This window comes from Peromyscus maniculatus, chromosome 8, assembly GCF_049852395.1.
Source record: "Peromyscus maniculatus bairdii isolate BWxNUB_F1_BW_parent chromosome 8, HU_Pman_BW_mat_3.1, whole genome shotgun sequence".
NCBI lineage: Eukaryota > Metazoa > Chordata > Mammalia > Rodentia > Cricetidae > Peromyscus > Peromyscus maniculatus.
Genome location: NC_134859.1, coordinates 44142487 through 44167031, shown reverse-complemented (window position 1 = coordinate 44167031; position 24545 = coordinate 44142487). Strand labels below are relative to the sequence as shown.

Sequence of the window (24545 nt, the reverse complement as noted above, 5' to 3'; positions counted from 1 at the left end):
GGAGTTCCCTTCCCTCCGCCAGCCTGCGGATGGTTCGGTCCGGCTGGGTCACGCGCTGGGCTCGGTGCAGGGCCTGCAGACCCGGCGAGCACTGGGCGAGGGGCAGCTCGCTAGGGACGGCCTCCTGGGACCCGACAGTCACGAGTGGGTTCCGGCCCGGCATCCAGGAGACGGCGAGCGCCCGTGTTGGGTTGGTGTTGGGCTATAGGGCTGAATGGAAGGCGGGGATGGTAAACACCGGGGAGAGGGAGGTGACGGGTTCCACCCCCGAGCTGGATCATTGCTTTACTTCTGAGCACCGCTGCTGTCCGTTTTCTAGCAGGACGGCCGTCCTAGGACGCCCCTCGGGCGGTTCTGCCTGTCTCGCTCAGCCACCCCAGGGCAGGGCAGGGAGGACACCTCACTTCTCTCCACTCTGGCTGGATAATTCTCCCTCGTGTGCTGGAAAGAACGTTTAGCTCTGGGATTAGCCAATGGATCGCAGTCGAGGAGAAGCTGCCCTAGGCTTTAGGGAGCCAGGAGGAGGACCTGCTGAGAGGGCGGGCTGGCTTTGCACCTCTTGGGGGCCTGGCCCCACCCATGGTGCCCAGCAGAGAGAAGTCGCAGCACCAGCACCTAAAGGCCAACAGCCAGCGTAGTTAGTGCTGGAGGTGCAGGGTTATTACAATTGTCGTTGAACAGTGGCGAGGTCATGGCACGTGACACTGTTTGCTAGTGTCAAGTGACTGGGCGCTCCGTGAAGGAAGTCCTGCTGAAGTTGGCAGTTGTCATAGAGTGGGGAGTGGTTCTGAGCTGTAGATACATACAGCCCTCTGGCTGAATTTCTTCCCCATCCTGTTCTAGCTAGGGTGGCAGCTGGGAGAAATGAGTTTCCCGTGGGAGACAGTCACAGCTGCTGCTGACTTCACTGGGGGTCCTTGAACACCCCCCCCCCCCGTTTGCCTACGAGGCACTCTTAGTGGCCTGGTGCTGTGAGAAGACAAGAAATAGAGCTGAGGTAAAACCAGGGCACACCAGGGAAGAATGGTGTGGGTATTTTTTGCCAGGCTAAGACGGTGTGGGCAAGCAGCATACATGCACAGCCTGCCTCAAAGAACGTCAGTGTGGTGGCGAAGAGACGGTCTTCAGCTGTGAGTAGTAGCTGGGAAGCAGGGTGGTTAGGCACACTCCCAGAAGCTTGCTCAGGAAAAATGTGGTAGACGTTGGAATTGGAGAGGTACTGAAGAACTGGCCTCTTCCTTCCTGAGGATTCAGGTGCCTCGTACAAAACAACCTGAGAAGCTACGAAGACTTTTGCTCTCAGAATTCGGTCTGATTTTTTCTTTCTTTCTTTTCCTAGAAAACATCAAGTCTTTGAATTCGAGTGCAGTTGCCGGCTCATCCGGCGGGATTTGTGCGTGTTCTGGTCTAGGCAGGATGGCGGAATTGTGATCTGTGGAGCGGAAGGTTCGTATTGATGCTCCACACGTGGGTGGTACTTGGCTAAGGGCTGCTTTCCTGTGCATGCTTGGCTGGGAGGAAGCTCATTTCTCTTCCTTGTCTGCCCCTGCAAAGATGATACGGCCCCTTCCCCAGCATGCATGCTTCTGTCTTGGGTCCTGACTCCTTCGTTTCCCCACCGTCTTTATCCCGTTATATGAACCTTGCTTCATCTCCTCCCTTGCAGCGGACTTTTCTTCTGTTTATGAGACAGTAGCCCAGGCTAGCCCAGGCTGGCCTGGCTCGTTTCATGTCGCTGAAGCTGGCTGATTCTCCTGCTGGCACCTTCTAGTGTTATGCATTCCAGATGTGTGCCACCATGACCAGCTGTACCGGATCCTTAAACCATAGTGGTCCACGACCACACTGTAGCAAGCCCTTTGAACCCTCGCTCTGCCTCTAGATTCATAGACTCTGCTTTGACTGTGGTTGTGTCGAAACTTCTTCGGCAACTGCAATTTCTCTGGTTACAGTGGTTATCTCTCTGAGCAAGTGTGGTGCCTTCCATGTGTTGGGAACTGCAGCGGGCACTGAAGGATTGTGGTTAACTAGACAAAGTCTCCGCTGGTGGGGACATAGCATTTGTAAAGGGGAAACACCAGGACATAGGTCCCGAAGCCAAGGACACGTGAGAGAACGGGAGTTGGTAGGGCCGGGCGGGGGGAGGGGTGGGGGGGTGGGGGGGTGGGGGGGGTCCGTCTACATGGCCTAGTGTGTAAGGACTGGAGTGCTCAGAAAGAATGAGCCAGAGTGGGGCCTGCAGCATATTCGGGACTTGTCCCACCAGCTCCTTAGTCCCACACCACAGTGAGAATCTCCACGGGCCAAGGGTCCATCCCCAGTTCCCTGTCTCCTGCTTTACCTCTGTTTTCTACTGGCCACTGCTAGTCCTGGTCTAACCCGAAAGGGCTGGTGCTGCAGCCCTGTCAGCTCAGGCAGATGACTGCAGAGACACTAGAGGAGCGCCACCTCAAAGGAGGCAGCTAGAGACAACCAAGGGTCTGTCACCTGCCACTGGTGCAGGTGCATGAGCTCCTGTTTGCCAGCTTCCCGGGCATGCCATCTGCCTGGCCACCTGCCTGGCCAGCTTCCCGGGCATGCCATCTGCCTGGCCATCTGCCTTGCCAGCTTCCCGGGCATGCCATCTGCCTGGCCACCTGCCTGGCCAGCTTCCCAGGCATGCCATCTGACTGACCACATCGCCTCGGTCATATTCATGCCTGACCTTCCAAGGGATGGATACCCAGGAAGGTGTCCTCAAAAGAGACGCAGTGTGGGTTCTGGGCAGTGTCGTCTTGCCTATAATTTAGAGACTCAAATAGCCGCACATTGCCTTGAGTAGGACTCTTCTGTAGAGCTTTTTTTGGGGGGGAGGGGGATGGAAATATGTGGAACCCACACACTTCAGATGGTGGCTTTGAGTCCTGTGTGAATGCTCTAAACCTGGCTGGTGAGGCTGTGGACCTGAGCTTGGCTATGGTTGATTTAAATCTTGAGTTGTCGCCTGTGACTGTGGATATGATGGGTATGGAGCATACAAGGTCACTCTGAGCTGCCATTCCAGATGTTTCTCCAGCCAGCCAGTGTGGTCTAGAGTGTCCATGGGTCAGGTGTGCTAGCTATGGCTGTCCCTGCCTCTGCCGCTGTGGTGGTCTCTGCTGTTAGAACCCCAAGGACGTTCTTTCTGATCTTTAACGCCTTTTCTTGTTTGCTGTAAATCTGAGGACAAATGCCCTGCAGCTGTCCCCATGGCTGCCCGCCCCTCAGCTGCTACCCCTGCAGAAGGAGTGAGTTGCCTCCTGGCCGCCACCCTCTTTAGAGGCTCCAGGTTCTGCTCATTTGGGATCATTTTATCAGGTGGAGATGGGGACTTCCCCAACACCACATCCTTTTCAGGTCCACCCCATCCCTTCCAGTGGAGCACCAGTACCCACGCTCGCTCCTCTAGAAATCACATGATTGCCAGTGAGTGACCTTCACGTGGCTCTGTGGGTGATCAGGTTTGAGTGTTCGTTTTTGTTTTAGACAGGGTCTTATTCTGGCGAGCCTAGAACTTGCTTTGTAGACCACACTGGCCTCTGCCTCTGGGCCATGCTGGGATTACAGGTGTGCCACCATGCCTGGCTACTACTCGTGTTTAAAGTTGTGATGAAACACATAGGACATGACATTGAACACTGCAGGCGTGTGGAAGTTCAGTAGTGTTGGCCAGCCCTCACCACCATCCCCTCAGCTCTCTCATCTGTCCACCTCACAGGCAGGGGTCAAGTCCAGCTCCCCCAGATCTCTGGAGCAGGCCAACCAGAGCTTGCCCTGTGTCTGTGTGGTTTCGTTCTTAGGCTCTGTCCAGGCTACAGCAGGTTGTAGGATAGCCTTTCTCTCAAGGCCGAATGACACCCCCTTCCCTCCTTATTAACGCACTCTGGCCCAGCAGGATGGCTCAGATGGCCCCTCAGTCACCTTGGCCAGCTCTTTCTCCCCATCTCTGGAGGGCCCCGTGATCTGTGGAAGTCACATGGTCCGTGTCTGAGGCCCTGGCTGCCCCACTCAGTTCTCATGAAGGTGAAAAGTCCCTGCAGACTTCACTCCCAGCGTGTGTGTCCCCCCCCACACACACACCCCACTTCCTCCCCACACCTGCCCCCCCCCCCCTTTGTTTCCCCTGTTCCTGCCTTCAGGATCCACAATCTCACTTCCCTCCAGGGGAGTCTGCCTCTCATTTTGGAAACTCCGGTGCTGTTGGCCTTGCCTCCTGTCACGGTCACCTGCCCGCACCCCATCACTCTCGGGTGGTGAGCGGGCCTGTCACCGGGAACCTGCAGTCTGCTTTTGCACATTAGCTTTGGAAGATGAAGGCCAGAGCTTACTTGTCTTTGTCAGAACTCTGCGTGTCTTGCCATTTCTAAAACCGACCAGGCGCCTGGCTGTGGCCAGATGTTCATGAGATGAGCGTCTGCCCGTCTCCGACCCAGCCCGCCTGCTTGGTCTGCACACTCTGCTCCCTCCAGCTCCACAGGGACCTGTGTAGCCCCCACCCCCTCCCCGGTCCTGCTTCCTCTCAGTCCCCTGTGTGTGCTACGGTGCTGTGTTCCAAGTCTCCCCACACAGGAATGAGATGTGTCTGTCTCCGTAGGTGAGCCCCCCACCCCAAGTGTCCCAGCACTCAGACCTTGCCCCGCAGGTGATGGCGATGAAGGACCTTCCTTGGCACTGATCTTGTTTCTCACTGTCATTCCCCTGGTGCCTACAGATGTGTTTGCTTCCTGGACCTGTTGCAGTCCAGCGAGTACTTTCTGTGTGGTTATTGATTCATACTTCTCTTCGTCTGTCTGTCTGTCCGCCTTGTTTCTCTCCTGCCCTTGGTATAACAACAGTTACAGTAGGCGCTCAGCAGTGCCAGCAGGTGGGGACATCCCCCCGCCAGGCAGAAGCCTGTCAGGACTCCCTTTGTGGCCCCGGTGTGTCAGAGTCCTTGGCATGATTTCCCAGCATGGACGGGGCAGCCCACAAGTAGCGTCTCTGTCCTGCAGGCCCCTGGCATCTCCGAGCACCATGAATGCCATTGTCGCTCTGTGCCACTTCTGCGAGCTCCATGGCCCCCGCACCCTCTTCTGCACCGAAGTTCTCCACGCTCCCCTGCCCCAGGGTGCTGGAAGCGGGGACAGTCCTGGCCAGGTTGAGCAGGCTGAGGAAGAAGAGGGTGGCATCCAGATGAGCAGCCGGGTCCGTGCCCACAGCCCGGCCGAGGGTGCCAGCACCGAGTCCAGCAGCCCCGGGCCCAAGAAATCGGACATGTGTGAGGCAAGTGTCTTTGGGACCTTTCTGTGAGAGGTGGGAGGTAGGAGCATGGGAGACCCCCCAAGGTCCTGAGAGCATTTTTCTCGTCATCCCAGCAGGAGCCCTTTTAACCTATTTAGGATCTGGGTGATCCTCCTTGTGGGTCCCAGTACCTCTTTGTTGGAGTGAAATGGAAATCCCCAGCAGCCACTGCTGGCGAGGATCTGGGTTGGCTGGCTTGGGTAGGGGTTCCAGCTGCTGCTATGGTGGACAGGAATCAGGTGACATTGTCATTTGGTTCTTCTGAGAAGCAGTCGTCACGTGAGAAAGTCCTTTGTTGTGGGAAGCTGAGGGCCTGAGACAGGAGAGGAACAAATGTGGACAGGCCTCTAGGCCTGGGTAGCAGCGAGAGGGAAGGAAGAGCCTGTCTTAAAGGGACAGGATGTTCAGGGTCCCGGAGCATCCCTGAGGAGGGTCTTGCTGCAGTGCCTACTGGATAGTCCCAGGTTGGGACCGGGACAAGATGGCTCAGTGTTTAAAGGTACTTGCCGCTAAGCACTTGGGAGGCAGAGGCAGGTGGGTCTACAGAGCTAGTTCTAGGACAGCTAGGGCTGTTAGACAAAAGAAACCCTGTCTCCAAAAAAAAAAAAAAAATTACGTTTTCTACGTTTAGCTTTGTTGCCTACTTCCAGCTAATAGATTTCTTGTCCTTCTCTATGCAGGGCTGCCGCTCACTTGCTGTAGGGCACCCGGGCTATATCAGTCATGATAAGGAGACCTCTATTAAGTACGTCAGTCACCAGCACCCCAACCACCCCCAGCTCTTCAGCATCGTCCGCCAGGCCTGTGTCCGGAGCCTGAGCTGTGAGGTAAGGCCAGTGTCGGGCTGTCTGTGGGAAACGCACGTGAATATAGGTTTATAGCTGTTTATCCGGCAAGGGGGCTTTGCTTGTCGGTGCAGTGTGAGCATGGCTGCAGTTGTTAGAGCTCGAAGAGCAGTGGACTCGGGCCATCTAACTGGGTGTTAGCTTTTCAATTTGAACAATTTTATCAGTCGGTTAATTTTTATTTTATTTTATTTTATTTTATTTTATTTTATTTTATTTTTTGCCCATTCTTTATGAGTGTGTTTCTAAGATAGAACAGAACAGTTCCTACGCTGTGTGGCTTATTGAACCAGGTGCTACCTTTATATTCTATCAACCGCCACCCCGCCATGTTGGAACTCTTAGAACCTTCTGAAGAGCGAATCGGGCTGGGGAGATGGCTCAGCGAGTTCATTCCCAGCACACACATGTTGGCTTGCAGCCATCTTGAACTCCAGTCTTAGGGGATCCGGCACCTTCTTCTGACCTCCATGGGCACTGCATGCCTGTGGTTCACAGACATACATGCATACCAGCAAACTCTCATGAACAGAAAATAAAAAGGTTTAAAAACAGCAAAAGAGCCAGGCGGTGGTGGCGCACGCCTTTTATCCCAGCACTTGGGAGGCAGAGGCAGGTGGATCTCTGTGAGTTTGAGGTCAGCCTGGGCTACCAAGTGAGTTCCAGGAAAGGCGCAAAGCTACACAGAGAAACCCTGTCTCGAAAAAACAAAACAAAACAAAACAAAACAAACAAACAAACAAAACAAAAACAGCAAAAGAATGGTTTGTTCCTGAACTACTCTGGAGCGTGAGTCCTAGCGTTTAGGTGTGACCGTCACACAGACGTCTGCTAGCGAGAGCTTCGCTGCGGTGTATTCACCTCATCTGATCCCTGGAGCCCATGTTGCTCCTTCTCTGGATTTACACCTCTTCCTGTTCCTTGACCTATGCTTAGCAGCAGCCAGATGTCCTGTGCACAGTAGTTACCTCTTCAGCAAATTGGTCAGGAGGAGGAGACCACAGGACTCTGAAAATGGGTGTGCCGGGGCTGCAGATGGCTCAGTGTTTAGGATTGTGTACCGCTGTTACGGGGTACCTGAGTTGTTTCCTCGAATCCCCATTGGGTGGCTCACAGCCTCCTGTGACTCCAGTTCCGGGGGCTCCAACACCTTTGGCCTCTGCAAGCACCTGTACTCATGTGCACTTAACCTCACCACCACCACCATTACCACCACCACCACCACCACCAACACCAATACCACCACCACCACCACCACCACCACCACCACCACCACCATCACCACCACCACCACCACCACCACCACCAATACCACCACCACCAACAACAACAACAGCAACAACACCATCACCACCAACAACACCAATACCACCAACACCAACACCACCAGCACCACACTCAGTGGTTGAAGAGAGAGTGCTATTGTACTCTGCAAGCCCAGCAGTAGTCCATTACATCTGCTGGTTCTCTCAGAAGACCAAGTTGGAACATTTGGGTGCAACTTAGTGATAGGCCATTGGCCTGGCCTACTGGGTCAAGGCCCTGAGTAACCTAGCACCATTCAAGCCAGGAAAAGGGACCCAAGAGACTTTAGTTAAAGTCAGGATAGAACTTTGCCTAAAGTTACTGTCGCTTCCTCCAAGGTGTGCCCTGGTCGCGAAGGCCCCATCTTCTTTGGGGACGAACAGCATGGCTTTGTGTTCAGCCACACCTTCTTCATCAAAGACAGCCTGGCCAGAGGCTTCCAGCGCTGGTACAGCATCATCGCCATCATGATGGATCGAATCTACCTCATCAACTCCTGGCCCTTCCTCCTGGGGAAGATCCGCGGGATCATCAATGAGCTCCAGGGCAAGGCCCTCAAGGTGATGGCCTCATTGAAGCCGGGTCACTGGCGCTGTTAGCCTGGATGTTGAGTGCCCAGGCAGCAGTGGTCCTCTTGGCTCTGCCTCTGTCAACAGGGCCCAAGTTGTAGTCTGGGCCTCAGCGTCATGACACAGGATGAGTGTCCCTTCTAACCAGCCCGTAGCTTCTAACCAGCCCGTAGCTCTCCTGATTTTACCTTACCCCGCCCCTCTGGCGCTCCCTCAGCCGGCTGTCTGGCTTCCTGCCTGCTGTCTTTGCTTCCTGTACTCTTCAAAACTACCTGCTAGTCTTGTCTAGAGCCCTACCCAGGGCACCCCCTCCAGCTGCAAAAGAGCATGCAGGTAGGCATGGGCACGCTTTGATCCCAGACCCTTAGATCCAGTGGCCCATTTCTTGTCCATGCTCTGTCCACAGGCAGTAGAGGAGCAGGCCGTTCATCATCATCCATCTTCGTAGATGGAGCAGCTATACTGTGTTAGAATGTGGCTCAGGGCATAGGAGGCAGGTGACAGTAGATGGTCACGTGCCCATCACCTACAGTGGTCTGTAGAATGAACCTGCCAGGAGAGGCCAAGAGTACTTGGAGAGTGATTCATACCCAGCGGGAGCCCACGGGGGCCAAGCAGCAGAGGGGAGGGGAGGGGAGGGGAGGGGAGGGGAGGGGAGGAGAGGGGAGGGGAGGGGAGGGGAGGGGAGGGGAGGAGAGGGGAGGGGAGGGGAGGGGAGGGGAGGGGAGGGGAGGACCGTCACCGAAAGCTCTTGGTCAGCAGAACCATTCTGAGGCACAGTCAGACGGCTGCCTTGTACTGTGTTCTGAGTCAAGAGGACAGAATGAGAGACTCTGGGAAAACTGGGTGGCTGTAACTGAAAGCTTAGGTCCTAGCCACCACTGAAGAGGCACCCTTCTCCGCCCTTGGTGTTCAGGTGTTTGAGGCAGAGCAGTTTGGATGTCCACAGCGTGCCCAGAGGATGAACACAGCCTTCACACCCTTCCTGCACCAGAGGAACGGCAACGCTGCCCGCTCCCTGACCTCCTTGACCAGTGACGACAACTTGTGGGCGTGTCTGCACACTTCCTTTGCCTGGTAATGAATCCTGGTCGCGCCTCTGAGCATCTCCCTGCTGTGTGGGGCTGCCTGGCAGGCACCGTGAGTCGGCTCTCACCCTGAGGCCCCTCCTCTTGTCTGTCTCCCTGCTGGATGGAAACACTCGTAGGTAGAACTCACTCTGCATTGGCACAGAGAACATTTCTGTACGAAGACCACCGAGTCATCTCTCTGAGGATGGCAGTGGTTTTCTGGCCCAGGCCTCTTCTGAGCTAGTGGCTGGCGCTTCAGGCTCAGGTCTGGGAGTTTTTGCTGGTGGGGAGCAGTCAGCTGGTGTGTGGAGCGAAGGTCTAGGGTGCAGTGTGCTGTGAACAGGGAGCTCCTGTTTCCCAAGCAGAGTAGTCTAGAGAAAGGGAGTGTGACCTGCAGAGCCTCAGGCCCTGAGCCTAGCAGGATGTGCTGCCCCTTCTAGCATTTGCTGTTCCATTTGTACCACGCTCATCAGTTGATGGGCATCTAGGCTGGTCTGTTCCTTGGCCATGTGTGGGAGCCCATGAGGTTCCTAGTGAGATCTGAGCTTGCTTTACCCAGCAGGGCTGCATAAGGGGATGGGTTAACCACGTGCGTGGTTACCCGGTGTTTGGAAGGGTCTGCACTTGGCTGGGCTAGGGGAGGAGGTCTTTTGCTCCACCCCTGGGCATTCCTTTAAAATGCCCTTTAGAAGAGACCGAAGGGGCCGGTGGATAAGGATCCAGGCCCTCCCGAGGCTTCCTGTGTGTCTGTCTGTCTCTCTCCCCTCTGTCCTATCTAAATCTCTTATCCCTCACTCCTCAAGAGTACCCTGGAGGGCCGGGCGTTGGTGGCGCACGCCTTTAATCCCAGCACTCGGGAGGCAGAGCCAGGCGGATCTCTGTGAGTTCGAGGCCAGCCTGGGCTACCAAGTGAGCTCCAGGAAAGGCGCAAAGCTACACAGAGAAACCCTGTCTCGAAAAACCAAAAAAAAAAAAAAAAAAAAAAAAAAAAGAGTACCCTGGAGGAAAAGTGGGGGTGAGTCCCCCCACAGCTCTGGTGAATAATGCAGCATAAACAGGGCTATTTAAGGATCTCTGGGGTGGTGGCTTATAGTCCTTCAGGTAATGCCCAGGAGTGGTATGATGGGGATGGGTTTGGGGGAATGTAGCTGGAGGGCTTCTCTCCAGGTTCCCCAAGCCCCGCAGTCCCACAATCTACTTATAAAATAATCACTCAGACGCTTATATCACTTATAAACTGTATGGCCGTGGCAGGCTTCCTGTTAACTGTTCTTTTATCTTATATTAACCCATTTTTATAAATCTATACCTTGCCACGTGGCTGGTGGCTTCCCAGCGTCTTCACATGATGCTTGTCCTGGCGGTGGCTGCGGTGTCTCTCCCCTCAGCCTTCCGTTTCCCAGAATTCTCCTCTCTCCTTGTCCCACCTACTTCCTGCCTGGCCACTTGCCAACCAGTGTTTTATTTATATATAGAGCAATATCCACAGCACTTCCCCTTTTCTTCTTTTTTTAAAAAGGAAGGTTTTAACTTTAACATGGTAAAATTACATATAACAAGACAATTACCGAGCAAGAATTATAGTTACAATATTAAAGAAGATGTCTTATCTATCTTATATTTGTGAGTTTAAGGTTTTATATCTAACTTATCTTTTATCATAACTGAGGAAATTACAACTATCTAGTTTTTAACCACATCAAAGACCTGAGAAGGAACATAATGGTCCCTGAGAAATGGTAGATGGATGCAAGCAACTTTCGGGAATCTTGTAAGAGTAGACCAAGACAGCTGGCAGCCTGGACAGTCACCTAATGTTTCTCAGCATTGTTGGTGCATTCAAATTGGCTACAGGCCTAGAGTATCTGACAGACCATTTTTAGAAGCAGGATTTCTGAAAGACCATCTTACCCTGTCTTGGCAGAGTACAGTGGTCGCTTTCCTTGTGTCCCGCTTGTCCAGAAAGGACAGCATTGCATTTGTACTGTCAGCCATCAAGGCAAGGGCAGTTCTTTGCCCAGTAGGCCATTTTGTGCCAAGAAGACAAACTTCCCAATGGAAATGTCTTAGAAGCCCAACATTCTCTCGGGATCAAATTGGTGCAGCCAGGAGCAATTGTGTCTCGCGTCAACAGAATTCTAAGTTATTTAAATGCCATATTCTCCAGGTCTATGAAGTGTTTGAAGATTACCTATCTATCTGAAATATATCTATGTATACCTAGAAGACTTAACTAACATGGCTACAAATATGATTATCATAGATGACTAATTATTAATCTATTTTTAATTATCCATTACAATTTTAAATGAGTTACATAAACATAATACCTCAAACAAGAATAGAAACATATATATAGTATAACAAAATTAACTTAAAGTTTGTATCAATAAACTAAAATTTATACCAATGTAAGACATTTCAAACAAGTTTTCTTTAAAAGCAGGTTCATTAATCTACCCTTTTATCTCATCATCTCCACATTCTCCTATATATCTATATCATATCCCCTTTTCTTTTTTAGAAAGAGATCACATTTATAATCAACCTGTTTTAAATAAAAATATTGGTTTTTTTCTGTCCCACACCAGAGGGCTCTTTTGATTTGGGACACAAGAATCTCTTAACCAATTTTTTTTTTTTAAGCAATATGTCTGGGTTTAGAGGGGGAGTGAGCCAATTCCACCTCTAAAGCCAGCTTGGTATATTTGGGAATTTGGGCGTAGCATCTCTTACTACTTCCTGCTGGAGGTGGGCGCTGTATCTTATGGGGATGCAAAGAAAATTTTTAGGCCTATGGGGTAGTCCTTGAGGCTGTATTGTGTGAACCAGTTGCCTTGAAACCGCTCTGGATGTTGGATCATCTGGGCCATGGTGTCACCGGAGGCCTTTCAGGGGGTCTTGGCTGGTGAAACCTGATGTATCTTAATCTGGAACAAATCCACAGCCTCTGGCTTTCTGTGGAAACAAAAGCAGAATCTCTTTTTCAAAGCAACATATCCTTAAATCCAAATTTTGAAGTGAAGGTACCTTTAAAATATACATTTTGGCATAACTCAACAGATTTTGTAATCAAATGTTTTTTTTAAGTTACAAATATCAAAGAGAACATAATCCAGATTCTCTGTGTGGTAGCCATCTTTACGTGGCTTATGTTTTATATTACCTCGAGCCTATTGTTTTAAACTGTATCCTTCTGAGCCTGAAACAGCGCTGTGGCTGTTGGCTCCGCCCAGTTCAGCTTCCCAACATGGCAGTGGTACGTTTTTCGCCAGCTCTGGGAGTCATCAAGTCTCAGAAATAGTGGGTCTAAGCTTTTATCAAAGCAGCGTGTAGCCCAGAAACCTTTTTTTTTTTTTTTTTTAAATACTAGTAAAGACTAAATCTACCGCATAGCATAATGTGCCCCTGGCAGATGCCTCATTCCCGCCATAGTGCCGGTCAAACGCACCCGCCAGGAACCCGCCAGTGTTCAAACCTGCGTCTTGCGCTGTCTAGCTGCCCGTATGAGACAAGAAGCAGGAACCTGTTTTTGGCTCTGTTCAGAATTGGTTATTAAATATTTTCAGGTTTAAGGTGGAAACTCGAGCCGTTGGGCGCCATTTGTAGCTGGAGGGCTTCTCTCCAGGTTCCCCAAGCCCCGCAGTCCCACAATCTACTTATAAAATAATCACTCAGACGCTTATATCACTTATAAACTGTATGGCCGTGGCAGGCTTCCTGCTAACTGTTCTTTTATCTTATATTAACCCATTTTTATAAATCTATACCTTGCCACGTGGCTGGTGGCTTCCCAGCGTCTTCACATGATGCTTGTCCTGGCGGTGGCTGCGGTGTCTCTCCCCTCAGCCTTCCGTTTCCCAGAATTCTCCTCTCTCCTTGTCCCACCTACTTCCTGCCTGGCCACTTGCCAACCAGTGTTTTATTTATATATAGAGCAATATCCACAGCAGGGGAACCTCCCCACTGACTCCCCAGGTGACTGCACCAGTTAACACACCCACCAACAGGGCATAAGGTTCCTGTTTCCTCCATGCTCACCAGCATGAAGGTTTTCTTTTTTGTTTTTAGAGTTATTTTATGTGTAGGAGTGTTTTGTCTCCGTGTATGTATGTGTACTACATGTGTGCCTGATGTCTGTGGAAGTTAGAAAAAAAGAAAGAAACCACAAAGGACGTTGGATCCTGGGGAACCGCAGTTAGGAACGGTGTGAGCCCCCACGCGGGTGCGGGAACTGAACGGGTCCTCGGTGAGAGCAGCAGAGGCTGTTAGCTGCTGCGCCGTCTCTTGAGCCCTGGTCCCTGGACTTCTTGGGGACAACCATGCTGACTGGTATGAAATGGAATCTGAAGGCAGTTTTAATTTGTGCTCCCCGATAGCGAAGGATGTTGAGTATGTCTTCACGTACTTACTGGCCATTTGTAATTCCTTCCTTGGAGAATTGTCTAGAATGTTTTGGTTGTGTCTTTCCATCTATAATGTAGCCATAAGACATTACTTCACTCAGTAGAACTAAAGAGCTCTCTGGTGTGCTACCAATGTTCCTTTTGTCTCAAAGGTGACTTCTGAATTGGGATTAAAACCAACAATTCCTCCAAACCTCCCCCAGCCCATTTTTCTCGTCCCCTTTAATGGAGGACCAGACTCATGTCTAGGACACTTGATTCCTCGGTGGTGGTGGTATGTGTGTGTGTGGGGGTCCTCCAGTATGCTTGTGTAGGCCATTTTCTGTGACCTGGAGTTGAACCAAGGGCTTGGTAAGCCTCAGATTCAGTTTTCCCGTTGGCAGGGATACCTCATGACTGGTATTGTCTCCATCTCCAGGCTCCTGAAGGCGTGTGGTAGCCGACTGACAGAAAAGCTGTTGGAGGGTGCACCCACAGAAGACACCCTGGTCCAGATGGAGAAGCTTGCTGGTAAGACTTGATCTCTGCTGGGCCATCTGTGGTGGCAGCAGGGCCCCTGGCTTTGTAGCTGCCACAGTGAGTGGAGCTGGTACAAGGGAGTTTAGATATGAACAAGCCCGAAGGGCCTTTGTGACAACCAGTTCCATGCTCTTGGTGATTTTGTTATGATTCTGTCTCATCTTCTGGGATGGTTGCTTTGGTGGCCCGTTCCCAAGTGGGTTCGGGATCCCTGGAGCTCCCTGCAGGACTTTCAGGTAGCTCAGTAGGTTGGAGAGTTCCCTGCAGGTAGCTCCATTGCCAGAGATTCCTCTAGATAGCTCAGCTGGTCTCCTCCCCAGCAATTGTTTTTTTGCTTCTATAACCTTGGAGAGAGAAGCCTTGTGAATCCTTGTTAGTTTTAGGAACTTCCTGAGACTTGTATCTCATGAGCCTCTCTTCTCCTTCTTAGAATGTTTCAATTCAGAAGAAATCACTGGACAATATCATCCCTACATCCATGCTTAGAATCTCTACGCCTTGGGTTTAGAGTCCTATGTGACTGACTTCCTAGGGTGGTCCCAATGCATGAGTGCAGGCCTCAATTGTGGCTCAACTTCCATAGAGATTATTTGAGTTCTGGAGTTCATAGTCCTGTCCCATCCCCCTTCCTCCTCCCCTCTGCCCCCTGACGGCTGAGAGGTGGAATAGCAGTGGTCACTTACGGTATATGGTATACATTTTGTTCCTGATGACGCTACCACTCCTCCATTGTAAGTAGTTGGAGCTCTTTCCAGGTTGTGACTAGTTGAGGGCTCACTCTGCACATGCTTGTGCTCTGACAGGTCCTCAGGAGCAAGGTCTCAAGAGCCAGGCACACTCAGAAAAGATAGAGCTTGGAGTTGTTTTCCCATCCCTATGGTTCAGTCAGCACTCGAACCGTTTCAGTGTAGTATGACTCACAAATAGAAAGGTTCTGCCGGCCGTTAGAGTCTTGTCTTGGTGGGATGTGTTTCCTGGGAAAAGAGTGAGATGTGCGGGCAGACAGGGATCTTAGCCACATTTAACCTGAATTGGGTCATGAAGGATATGAGTATGGACTCAGGCTTGCCTTCATCTGACGGAACTGACTTCAAACTCTGGCTCTGTGCTCATGGGCACCCAGCTCTCTGGTCTCATTGTGACATGCAGCGGAGCTGCTACTGTGAAGGTCCGCCATGAGGACTAACGGAAGTAAAATGTTTGTCTTGTCTGGCTTGGGGGAGATGGGGTGGGATGGTGTGTGGGGCACAAGGACTGGCCCCTGGCAGAGCAGTACTGGTAAACACAGGCGGTCTGCACTGCTGGTCAGGCTGTGGCCCCTGGTCAGGCTGTGGCCCCTGGCAGAGCAGTTGTAGCTAGAGTTTTCCTGCCTGGCCCACAGTCAGGACAAATCTCCGTCACCCGCCAGTCCCACAACCGCTCAGACCCAACCAAGTAAACACAGAGACTTATATTGCTTACAAACTGTATGGCCGTGGCAGGCTTCTTGCTAACTGTTCTTATAGCTTAAATTAATCCATTTCCATAAATCTATGCCTCGTCACATGGCTTGTGGCTTACCGGTGTCTTCACATGCGGCTTGTCATGGTGGCGGCTGGCAGTTTCTCTGACTCAGCCTTCCACTTCCCAGAATTCTTCTCCTCCTTGTCCCGCCTGTACTTCCTCCTGCCTGGCCACTGGCCAATCAGTGTTTTATTTATTGACCAATCAGAGCAACAGATTTGATATACAGACCATCCCACAGCAAGCAGTATTGTTAAACACAGGCTCTCTGCACTGCGTGGTCAGGCTGTGGCCCCTGGCAGAGCAGTACTGGTAAACACACAGGTGGTCTGCACTGCGTGGTCACGCTGTGGCCCCTGGCAGAGCAGTACTGGTAAACACAGGTGGTCTGCACTGTATGGTCAAGCCTCCCAGCAGTGGAGAACAGGAAAAACTTCTAAGATGTCCCTTCTGCCCAAGCCGTTCCCCGTCCGCCCCAGATGCCCAGTCAATAGCACATAGTTGTCCAGTCTCTGGATACAACAGGAATTGGTGGGGTAGCCGTAGGTGCCCTGAGGCAGAAATGACCACAGAACCAGGCTGTAGCATCTAAGGGGAAGCACTCCATACCTGTCCTGTTTATGTGTCCTGTAGACTTAGAGGAAGAATCAGAAAGTTGGGACAATTCTGAGGCTGAAGAGGAGGAGAAGGCTGCTGTTACGCCCGAGGGGGCGGAAGGGCGTGAGCTGCCCCCCTGCCCGGCGGAGTCATCCTTCCTCTCAGCCTGTGGGAGCTGGCAGCCCCCAAAGCTTTCTGTCTTCAAGTCCCTCCGACACATGAGACAGGTAAGCAGGGGTGTAGTCCTAACTGAAGAGCTCAGGCCACTCTGCAGTCTGCCTGTCCTCTGGGTCGGAGCTGCTTCCACATCCACGGGCGGGTGACACTCGGAACTTCTCAGTGGTGGGTGGCTGAGGGCACAGTGGATGTCAGGTGTCTTAACTCCAGGACAGAATGGGCATCTGGTGTGTGTGTACATGTTCCTGTATGCACATGTGTGTAGAGGCCAGAGTGGCATTCTTCTGGGCACTGTTTGATAGGTATTTTTGGACCCTCAATAGTGGGTTTCTTCACCAATGGAATAAGCCAGATCAAGCCGAATTAAAAAAGACCTGGTTTAATCTGAGCAAAGCACTCTGGGGTGACTCTCCAGTGCCCCCAGAAGTGAGGAGGGGATCACATGGCAGGTCTAGGGAGCAGACCTTAAAAACCCTGTAGCCACAGTCTTGAGCTTTGGGGGAGGAGCCTGGACTTTGGCAGTCTGGGGGGGGCGGGGTTTGGAGAGGGAGGAGTTGGGGCTGAGGCGGAGCTTCCAACTGAACACTGCTGACATTGTATTTGAGACAGTGTCCCTAACAGGCCTGAGACTGGTCAGATACACTAATTGGCTGGCCCCGGGGATCTGCCACCTGTGCCTTCCCAGCTCTAGGATGACAAGCGTGTGCCTTGGGTGCCTTTTTCATCTGAGTTCTGGGGTGCAAACTCAAGTCCTCATAGCTTGCGCTGAAGCTGGGCTGGAGAGTGTTGTCTGCGGGTTCCGGTGCTCCGGAAACCTTGCTAGTCTAGACCCTGGAGGTGTTGGGAAGCACCGTTACTATCCGTGTGCAGGCTGGACTTTAGTGGTCTTTCCTGGAATAACCGGGCATAACCGCATGCTGGTCTTGGTTGTTACAGTGTATCTAGACAGTGGAATGTTACTTAGCTTGAAAAAGCAAGCAGGCAAAGCGAAGTGGGATGTACATACACACACCAGAGACAAAATCGTGTGATGAAATTAATGTGGTTTATTGGGAGGGTTGCTCCAGGTGAAGGCAAATTATCCCCTTTTCACGCTATTTTTACCTTTTTGAGACAGAGTCTCATGTATCCTAGGTTGGCTTTGAACTCACTATAGCTGAGGATGGGCTTGCATTTCTGGGCGTGTTTACCAAGTGCTAGGATTATAGGCATGTGCAACTGTGCCAGGTTTACTTTTGTACTGTATTTCTCTCTATTTTTAATTTAAAGTATTTAAGTTTTATTTACTGTTGTTATTGTGTGTAGGGGTACACATGCCATGGTGTACATGTGGAGGTCAGAGGCCAACGTTGTAGTGAAGTTTCTCCTTCCTACTCTGTGTGGATGTTGTCTGGACCTGAATCTCAGGTGCCAGGCTGACATGGCAAGCGCCTCTCTCTAACCACTGAACCATCTTTCACCTTCTTTATTTTTATTTTTCAATGAGCTTTAATTTTACCAGCCAAGAATTATTTCCATTTTGGAGAGGGGAGAGGCTAGTGAGATGACCCACTGGGTAAAGGCCCCCACCGACAGCCATAAAGTCCTGAGTTCGATCCCCAGACAGACGGACTGAGCCCTGGAGTTTCTGCTTGGGGACATGTATTCTCCTGTGCCGAGCTGGGCTGGCTTGGCTGACTCTTTACGAGATTGTGATAGCCGGGATTGTGATTTCTGTTGCAGGCAGGAGTGTTGGCAGCATTTCATAAAGTACGGTCTTGTAGCCTCTGTTTTTGTTTGTCTTGTTTTGTTCCGAGGTCATGTTTGGCCTCAGGAAACCACAGGCTACCTCCTGTCAGTGCTGAGGAGTTTCGGAGAGGCAGGGAGGAGAGAGGCTGTTTGGGTTAAAGAATAAAGATAGCACAAACAGAAGAGACCTGACTGATGCGGTGATGGCCTCTGAAGAACTAACTGTGGAGAAGGCGAGTGCCAGGACGTGGGCGCATCCTGGGGATGGAGGCCCTCAGTCTTCTGATGCAGGCGTGATGAGGCAGATGTCACCTCCAAAGACTCCAGTGTGACCGCGTGTCTGGAGGGAGACAGCTGCAAAACGTCAACACTGTTTGCTTCGTAGTTTTCAAAGTGGAGTTGGGAGAGGGGTGTTAAGAATGTAATGTAATATCTTTGGAATCTGGGGACTTCTCCTGTCCCCTGTCAGCCTTGGACAGGTCACCAGTATCCCTAGGAAGAGAAGTAACTTTCCCTTTGCTGACCGTGACCTTCTTTACAGTGAAGAGATTCTAGTCTCTGAGCATATGGGGCCAGATTGGCTCCTATAAAATGCTGTATTTCAGGTCTTGGGTGCCTCCTCTTTTCGTATGTTGGCCTGGCATGTCCTCATGGGAAATCAGGTGATCTGGAAAAGCAGAGATGTGCACCTCGTCCATTCCGCATTTGAAGTCCTCCGGGTGAGAATCTTTCCCTGCGTGCTGGTGTTTGATGGGGGTTGGAATATTAGGGGTACCAGTGCAGAGCCTCAGAAATCAGTTTCCTTTGCCTGGTGACAATGGCGGCATTGGCACTCCTGTGGCAGGGACCTGTATTGTCACTATGGACAGCTACAGTTTTCTCCTTCCTCAGTCTGAAGTTCTTCAGAGACGTTGGTGGGCAGGGACTGGCACTTGCCGATGCTGCACGGCTGTTCTCAGGTTGGGGTGGTGGGGTAGGAGCAGCTCACAGCAGGGCTGCTGGCTGCCAAAACCCACCAGTGCCCCTCTGTGCAGTGAGCCTCCGAGCAGGCAAGGACACCGGCTGAGGCCGCACATGTCAGCATCGGGGCCTCGTGGCGGGAGACCACGTGTGGGCTGAGAGACCAGGGACACACAGGAGGGAGGCTGTGGACCAGATCCAGAGGGCGCTCCTGTGGTGGATTCTGAGCCAGCCTGTCCTCCACAGACCATGCTGCCTGTCGGCTGTGTCCGAATCATCCCGTACAGCAGCCAGTATGAGGAGGCCTATCGCTGCAACTTCCTGGGGCTCAGCCCTCCCGTGCCTATCCCCGCTCATGTGCTGGCCTCGGGTGAGTGAGTACCCTCTTAGAGACACATACTGCCTGATGCTCTCAAAGGCAACCTGGCTCCAAGTCACAGATTTACGGCAAGGCCGTATTCTGCAGCCCCAGAGAGGACTGGGGTTGGGTGTCGTGAGCCCCTGGAGCAGTGCCTTCTGATGGCATTAGGACTGGTCTGTGCAGAGGTGTTTGGCTGTGAAATTCCGATGCCCCTAGCTGTGGCCACTGAACCTCAAGGCAGTTTCCATCTACAGGGTAGCCTAATAGTGGCTATTATTCACAGAGGGCTTCTTAGAATGACTTTATGTTTGCGATGTATGATCATTGTAATTTAAGAGTTACTTCTAGTTAAGCTGAGGCAATAACTAACCCTTAGCGCATAAACTGCAGAAGGTCTTCAGCACCAAGGCTTCGCTCACGGGAGGCCCGTCCCTGACAGTGTATGCCTGGGGGTGCTTGCGGTGGGGGTCAGGGGACCACGTCACAAGATAGCGTGCTTTCTGCTGCTACAGAGTTTGCCGTAGTTGTGGAGGTCCACACGGCCACACGCTCAAACCTCCACCCAGCTGGATGCGAGGACGACCCGTCCCTCAGCAAGTACGAGTTTGTGGTGACCAGCGGGAGCCCTGTGGCCGCAGACAGAGGTGGGTGCTGCTGCTGCTGCTGTCACCGTTTGTCGGGACATGAGGGGGCACCAAGGGCTCTCCTCACGCAGTGTTTGTACCCCCAGTTGGGCCCACCATCCTGAATAAGATTGAAGCAGCCCTGACCAACCAGAACCTGTCTGTGGACGTGGTGGACCAGTGCCTCATCTGCCTCAAGGAAGAGTGGATGAAGTAAGCCCGAGCCTTGCCATGACGGCTTCCCCAGCTTCGTGGGGGAGGGGGAGCTCTCCATGGCGGTGGGCGGGCTCATGTGGAAAAGCAGTTGGGGGGGGTTTGTTAAAAAGAGGCCAGGCCGTGGCCCTCAGGAGTCTGTAAGAGTGGGGTTCAGACACCAGCCCGGCTGCTTAGGAGCTTGGTGACCTTGGGACGTGATGCAGTATCTCCCGCCTTGGACCCTGTGTCCTGGGAGGTGGTTGGTGGCAGCCGTTGAGATTAGATGCTGGCCATGTGAAAGAGGTTCAGAACAACCAAAGCGCTGTTTCTTTATTCCTTAACTCACCTTTGGTTTTGGAGGGGTGGGGGGTGCGAGGCATCAGACCTCGGCACACTTGCAGCAGGGTGCAGCCCGGCAGCCGTTCCTACTGCCTTATAAGGGAGAGTTACTTGTTCCCTTGTGCCTTGAGCCTTAGTTTATCACATCAGCTGAACTAGCTGAACAATTTTCCTGGTTTCAGATAATGCAATGAAGCTCATGAGCAGTTATTTCTTCATAAATTTATCTCCTTTTTTTTTTTTAAGATTTATTTTATGCAATGGGTATTTTGCATGCATGCACCACATGTATCCCTGGTGCCATGAACCTCCTAGAACTGGAGTTACAGACAGTTGTGAAGGAGATACAGACATGTGGGTGCTGGGAATTGAACCCCGGCTCGCTAGAGGAACAGCCAGTGCTCTTAACCGCTGAGCCATCTCTCCAGCGGGCCCCCTCTCTTCTTTTTGGAGAGGATTGTTTTTTTCCTGTCTTACCCCAGCTGGCTTTGACCTCCCTGGGTTCAAGGAATCCTCCTGTCTCGGCCTCCTGAGTAGCTGAGACTGCGATATACCTTTCTCTTTGTGCCATGGTGGTGGCCTGGCCTTCCTCAGGGCGAGGCTCTAAGCATGGCATTCCGTAGCCCTGCGCCCTTGCTCTGCGTGGAGGAACTCCAGGGGGGCCTGCAGAGCCCTCCCTGCTCTGGAAGCTGGGCCCATGAGGAAAGTTTGGTACTTGGGCCGTGGGTCTAAGCGCTTGTTTTTCTGTTTCCTGTAGCAAAGTGAAAGTCCTCTTTAAATTCACCAAGGTGGACAGTCGCCCCAAGGAGGACACGCAGAAGCTCCTGAGCGTCCTCGGCGCCTCAGAGGAAGACAACGTCAAGCTGCTCAAGTTCTGGATGACGGGCCTGAGCAAAACCTACAAGTCACACCTCATGTCCACAGTCCGCAGCCCCACTGCCCCTGAGGCACGGAACTGACTCTGAGAACACCCGGGAGGAGGCGCTCGTCCCAGGGCTGTGGGAGAGACTGCGCTCGGTGAAGCCCTGTTTGAGGAGTGAAGACTTCTGGCCTAGGCTCTGTCCTCTCCGGGAGGCTCTGTGTTATCCCATAGCTACTGAAATGTAGGGGAGACAGAGACGGTGGTCCTCCTGCATCACACTGCCCCGTCAGGGATTGTCAAGACGTGCTTTGTGCCTCGTGAGGACAGAGACTCAGAACTGACTGGGATGGATCATGTCAGCCTGACTCGGAGGTCTTCCTGATGCATGCGTCCACTCGGGGTTAGGAACAAGCCTTCCCACTGTGGAGGCCAGCAAGCATCCTGCATCGTTTGTGTTTGCTGGGTTGTGGAATTCTCAGGTCATGTGCCCACCATGGCCTCTGGTCAGCTTGCCAGCTTGTGGATACATCGAAACTAGGGCTGTTCTTTTTGTTTTTTGTTTTAATTTTGTTATTTTTGAGTCAGGGTCTTATTCTGTATCCCAGCCTGGTTTAGAACTCACAGTGTGGCCTGTGCTGGTTTTACACTTGTAGCAATCCTCCTGTCTCAGCTTCCCAAGTGCTGAGATTACAGAACTGAGCCACCAGGACTTCACATTGCTTTCTTGCTGCTGCTGCTGCTGCTGCTGCTGCAGCATTAACCAGTGATTGCAGAATATGGTGGTCTTAAGACAGATGGTCTCCCACCAATGCAGTTTTAATAAGGATGCAGCTTGGAAGAGTTTTCCCAGTTCGTTTTTATAGTATTTTTGGTGTTTGTGTATATTTAACATGAAGACTAAGCTTATGTGTCTTGGTCTCTGTATCATTGAAACATAATAAATCTGTATTTTTTTAAACTGCTGACTACCAATGAGATGCAACTGTGTGTAGCAGCGCGGCTGAGGAAGACATCATAGGGCATGGCTACAAGACTCAGATGGACTCACACACTGAACAACAGAATCTTGCATGGCTTGAGCTGTGTGTGTGGTCCATTGTTGACTGGGCTGAGCATGACGATTCAGTCTTGTCCAACACTTGGGGAGCTGAGGCTGGAGGATTGCTGCAAGTCTGAGGCCAGCGGAGGCCACACAGTAAGTTCTAAACCAGGCTAGGCCACAGAATAAGACCTGTGTGTCTAACATTGCCCTACTTCAGAAAACGGCTCCGGCCCCGGGAAGGTTGTGGCAGAGGCTCTGTGTGAGAGTGGAGTCGCAGAAGAGGGAGGCGCCCTAGCCAGCTTACGACGCTGGCCCGGGTGTCCCGGATGGATGGAGGAAGGTGATATCTGTTGTCTTTGGATATGAGCTCTTGCCTTTCTGGCATGTAACAGTCCCTGAAGCGCTGTCCCATATTCAAACAAAGCTGTTTTGTTTGGTTTTGTTTTTGTAGACAGGGTTTCTCCATGAAACAGCTTTGGCTGTCCTGAAACTCGCTCTGTATACCAGGCTGGCCTCGAACTGAGATCTGCCTGTCTTTGCCTCCCAAGTGCTGGGATTAAAGGCATGCTCCACCACCACTAGGCTCAAACAAAGCTTTTTCCGGTTGTCTGCTGGTTCAGCTGCTGAGCCTCTTAATAAGTACGAGCCCAACCTGAGGCAGCTCTGAGTTCATTTCACGGGAAGGAATGTCCTCTGCGTTCCCATCAGAGAGTAAAACTTGCTGCATCAATAGGGACAAAGGAGGGGATGCTGAGCGTGGTTCTGGACCACTGTGGACCCTCCTGAAAACAGTATCATTCTTCAACATTGACTCAACAATCGGAAAGTGCATGTTCTGGCAAGTTTTATGTCAATTTGACACAAGCTAGCGTCATGGGAAAGGAGGGAGCCTCAACTGAGAAATTGCCTCCATATGATCTGGCTGTAGACAAGCCTGTAGGGCATTTTCTTAATGGTGAGGGAGGGTGCTGGTTTTACGTGGTGCTGTATGATTCATTAAGCGGTGCTGTTAACCGTGGGAGAAAAGCCTCGAAGTACAACAAAGCCCACTATAAGAGTTTATTAAGGAAAGGTGTGCTTAGGCCCATGGAAATGGTCGTGCAAGGAGGCGGGGAGTCTGTGACCCACTTTATGGATTCCCCACCCCACACACATGCGCATAATGGGTTTACCTAGCTATGCCACACGGTTTACATGGGATGTAAGGTCCTGGAATAGTGGCTAGGATTCTATCCGAGGGCCCAGCCCGTTGTGGGTGGGGCAGGAGGTCCTGGGTTCTAGAAGAAAGCAGGCTGAGCAAGCCAGTAAGCTCCACTTGTCTACAGTCCTGCTTCAGCTCTTGCCTTAAAGTTCCTGCCCTGTTTTGAGTTCTTGTCCTGACCTCCCATGATGAACAGTGATGTGAAAGGGTAAGCTAAATCAACCCTTTCCTCCCCAAGTTGCGTTCTTTGGTCATGGTGTTTTATCACAGCAATAGAAACCCTAACTACAGCCGGGCGGTGGTGGCGCACTCCTTTAATCCCAGCACTCAGGAGGCAGAGGCAGGTGGATCTCTGAGTTCAAGGCCAGCCTGATCTACAGAGTGAGTTCCAGATTGCTAAGGGAGGCTGACCCTTTCCCAGTGAGAAATTCTCATCACTCGGAAATAAAATGAAAAATTGTTTAACTAAGCATGCAACCTAGCCTTTAACTATTGCTTAAAGAGATCCAGTCTTAAGAAATATTTCATATTTAAGTATCATCTTAATCTTGTGACTATCTTGGGGTGCTCTTTTAATTCCCACTCCAAAGAGCATTTTCATGAAGCTGAGCACGTTTTACAGAAGCCGAAATTTGAAGGTTTCTAGTTATAAGTGTTTTATTTTTAGTAGACAGAATGTACCTCAATGAGACTTGCTGGTGGTCACTTAAGGGAGAAGAGCAGATGTCAACTGTTAGGTCTCAAACTCAGGACAAATGCCTGAGGTGCCTATTTAACGTATCAAGGTGGGCGCTGGCCACTAGGTTCTCCCAGCATCCCTCAGTCCGTATCTGTTACGCGGCCCTCCTGGCTAGCACACCCTGCCCCCTGCCCTCAACCTCGCCAGCCCCCGAGCTTCACTGCCCTGATCCCGGCTGCTCAGGCATTTTGCCCATGCCCGTCCAT

At 51.7% G+C, this 24545-nt stretch overlaps 1 protein-coding gene across 2 annotated transcripts; it reads left to right on the top strand.

Annotated features, from left to right (window-relative positions):
- Window positions 1-51: 51 nt before the first annotated feature.
- On the top strand, window positions 52-22315 carry Flcn (folliculin). Of its 2 annotated transcripts, none has more exons than XM_006973622.4 (13): window positions 52-190; window positions 1340-1446; window positions 5010-5280; window positions 5979-6125; window positions 7787-8008; window positions 8934-9094; window positions 13912-14003; window positions 16149-16339; window positions 18623-18736; window positions 19224-19347; window positions 19851-19982; window positions 20069-20174; window positions 21253-22315. In XM_006973622.4, the coding sequence occupies exons 3-13, from the start codon at window positions 5032-5034 to the stop codon at window positions 21452-21454; spliced, it is 1740 nt and encodes a 579-aa protein (XP_006973684.1). In that variant the 5' UTR covers window positions 52-190; window positions 1340-1446; window positions 5010-5031; the 3' UTR covers window positions 21455-22315. The 2 variants fall into 2 exon arrangements, with proteins under 2 accessions (XP_006973684.1, XP_015847960.1); XM_015992474.3 differs by lacking the exon at window positions 52-190 and adding an exon at window positions 637-997.
- Window positions 22316-24545: the final 2230 nt, after the last annotated feature.

Bases quoted from the DNA above. Each gene is read 5' to 3' on its own strand.
- Flcn (XM_006973622.4), top strand. From the start codon at position 5,032: ATGAATGCCATTGTCGCTCTGTGCCACTTCTGCGAGCTCCATGGCCCC. The intron at 8,009-8,933 runs GTGATGGCCTCA...CTTGGTGTTCAG, and splicing joins TCCAGGGCAAGGCCCTCAAG to GTGTTTGAGGCAGAGCAGTT. The intron at 16,340-18,622 runs GTAAGCAGGGGT...GCTGTATTTCAG, and splicing joins CCCTCCGACACATGAGACAG to GTCTTGGGTGCCTCCTCTTT.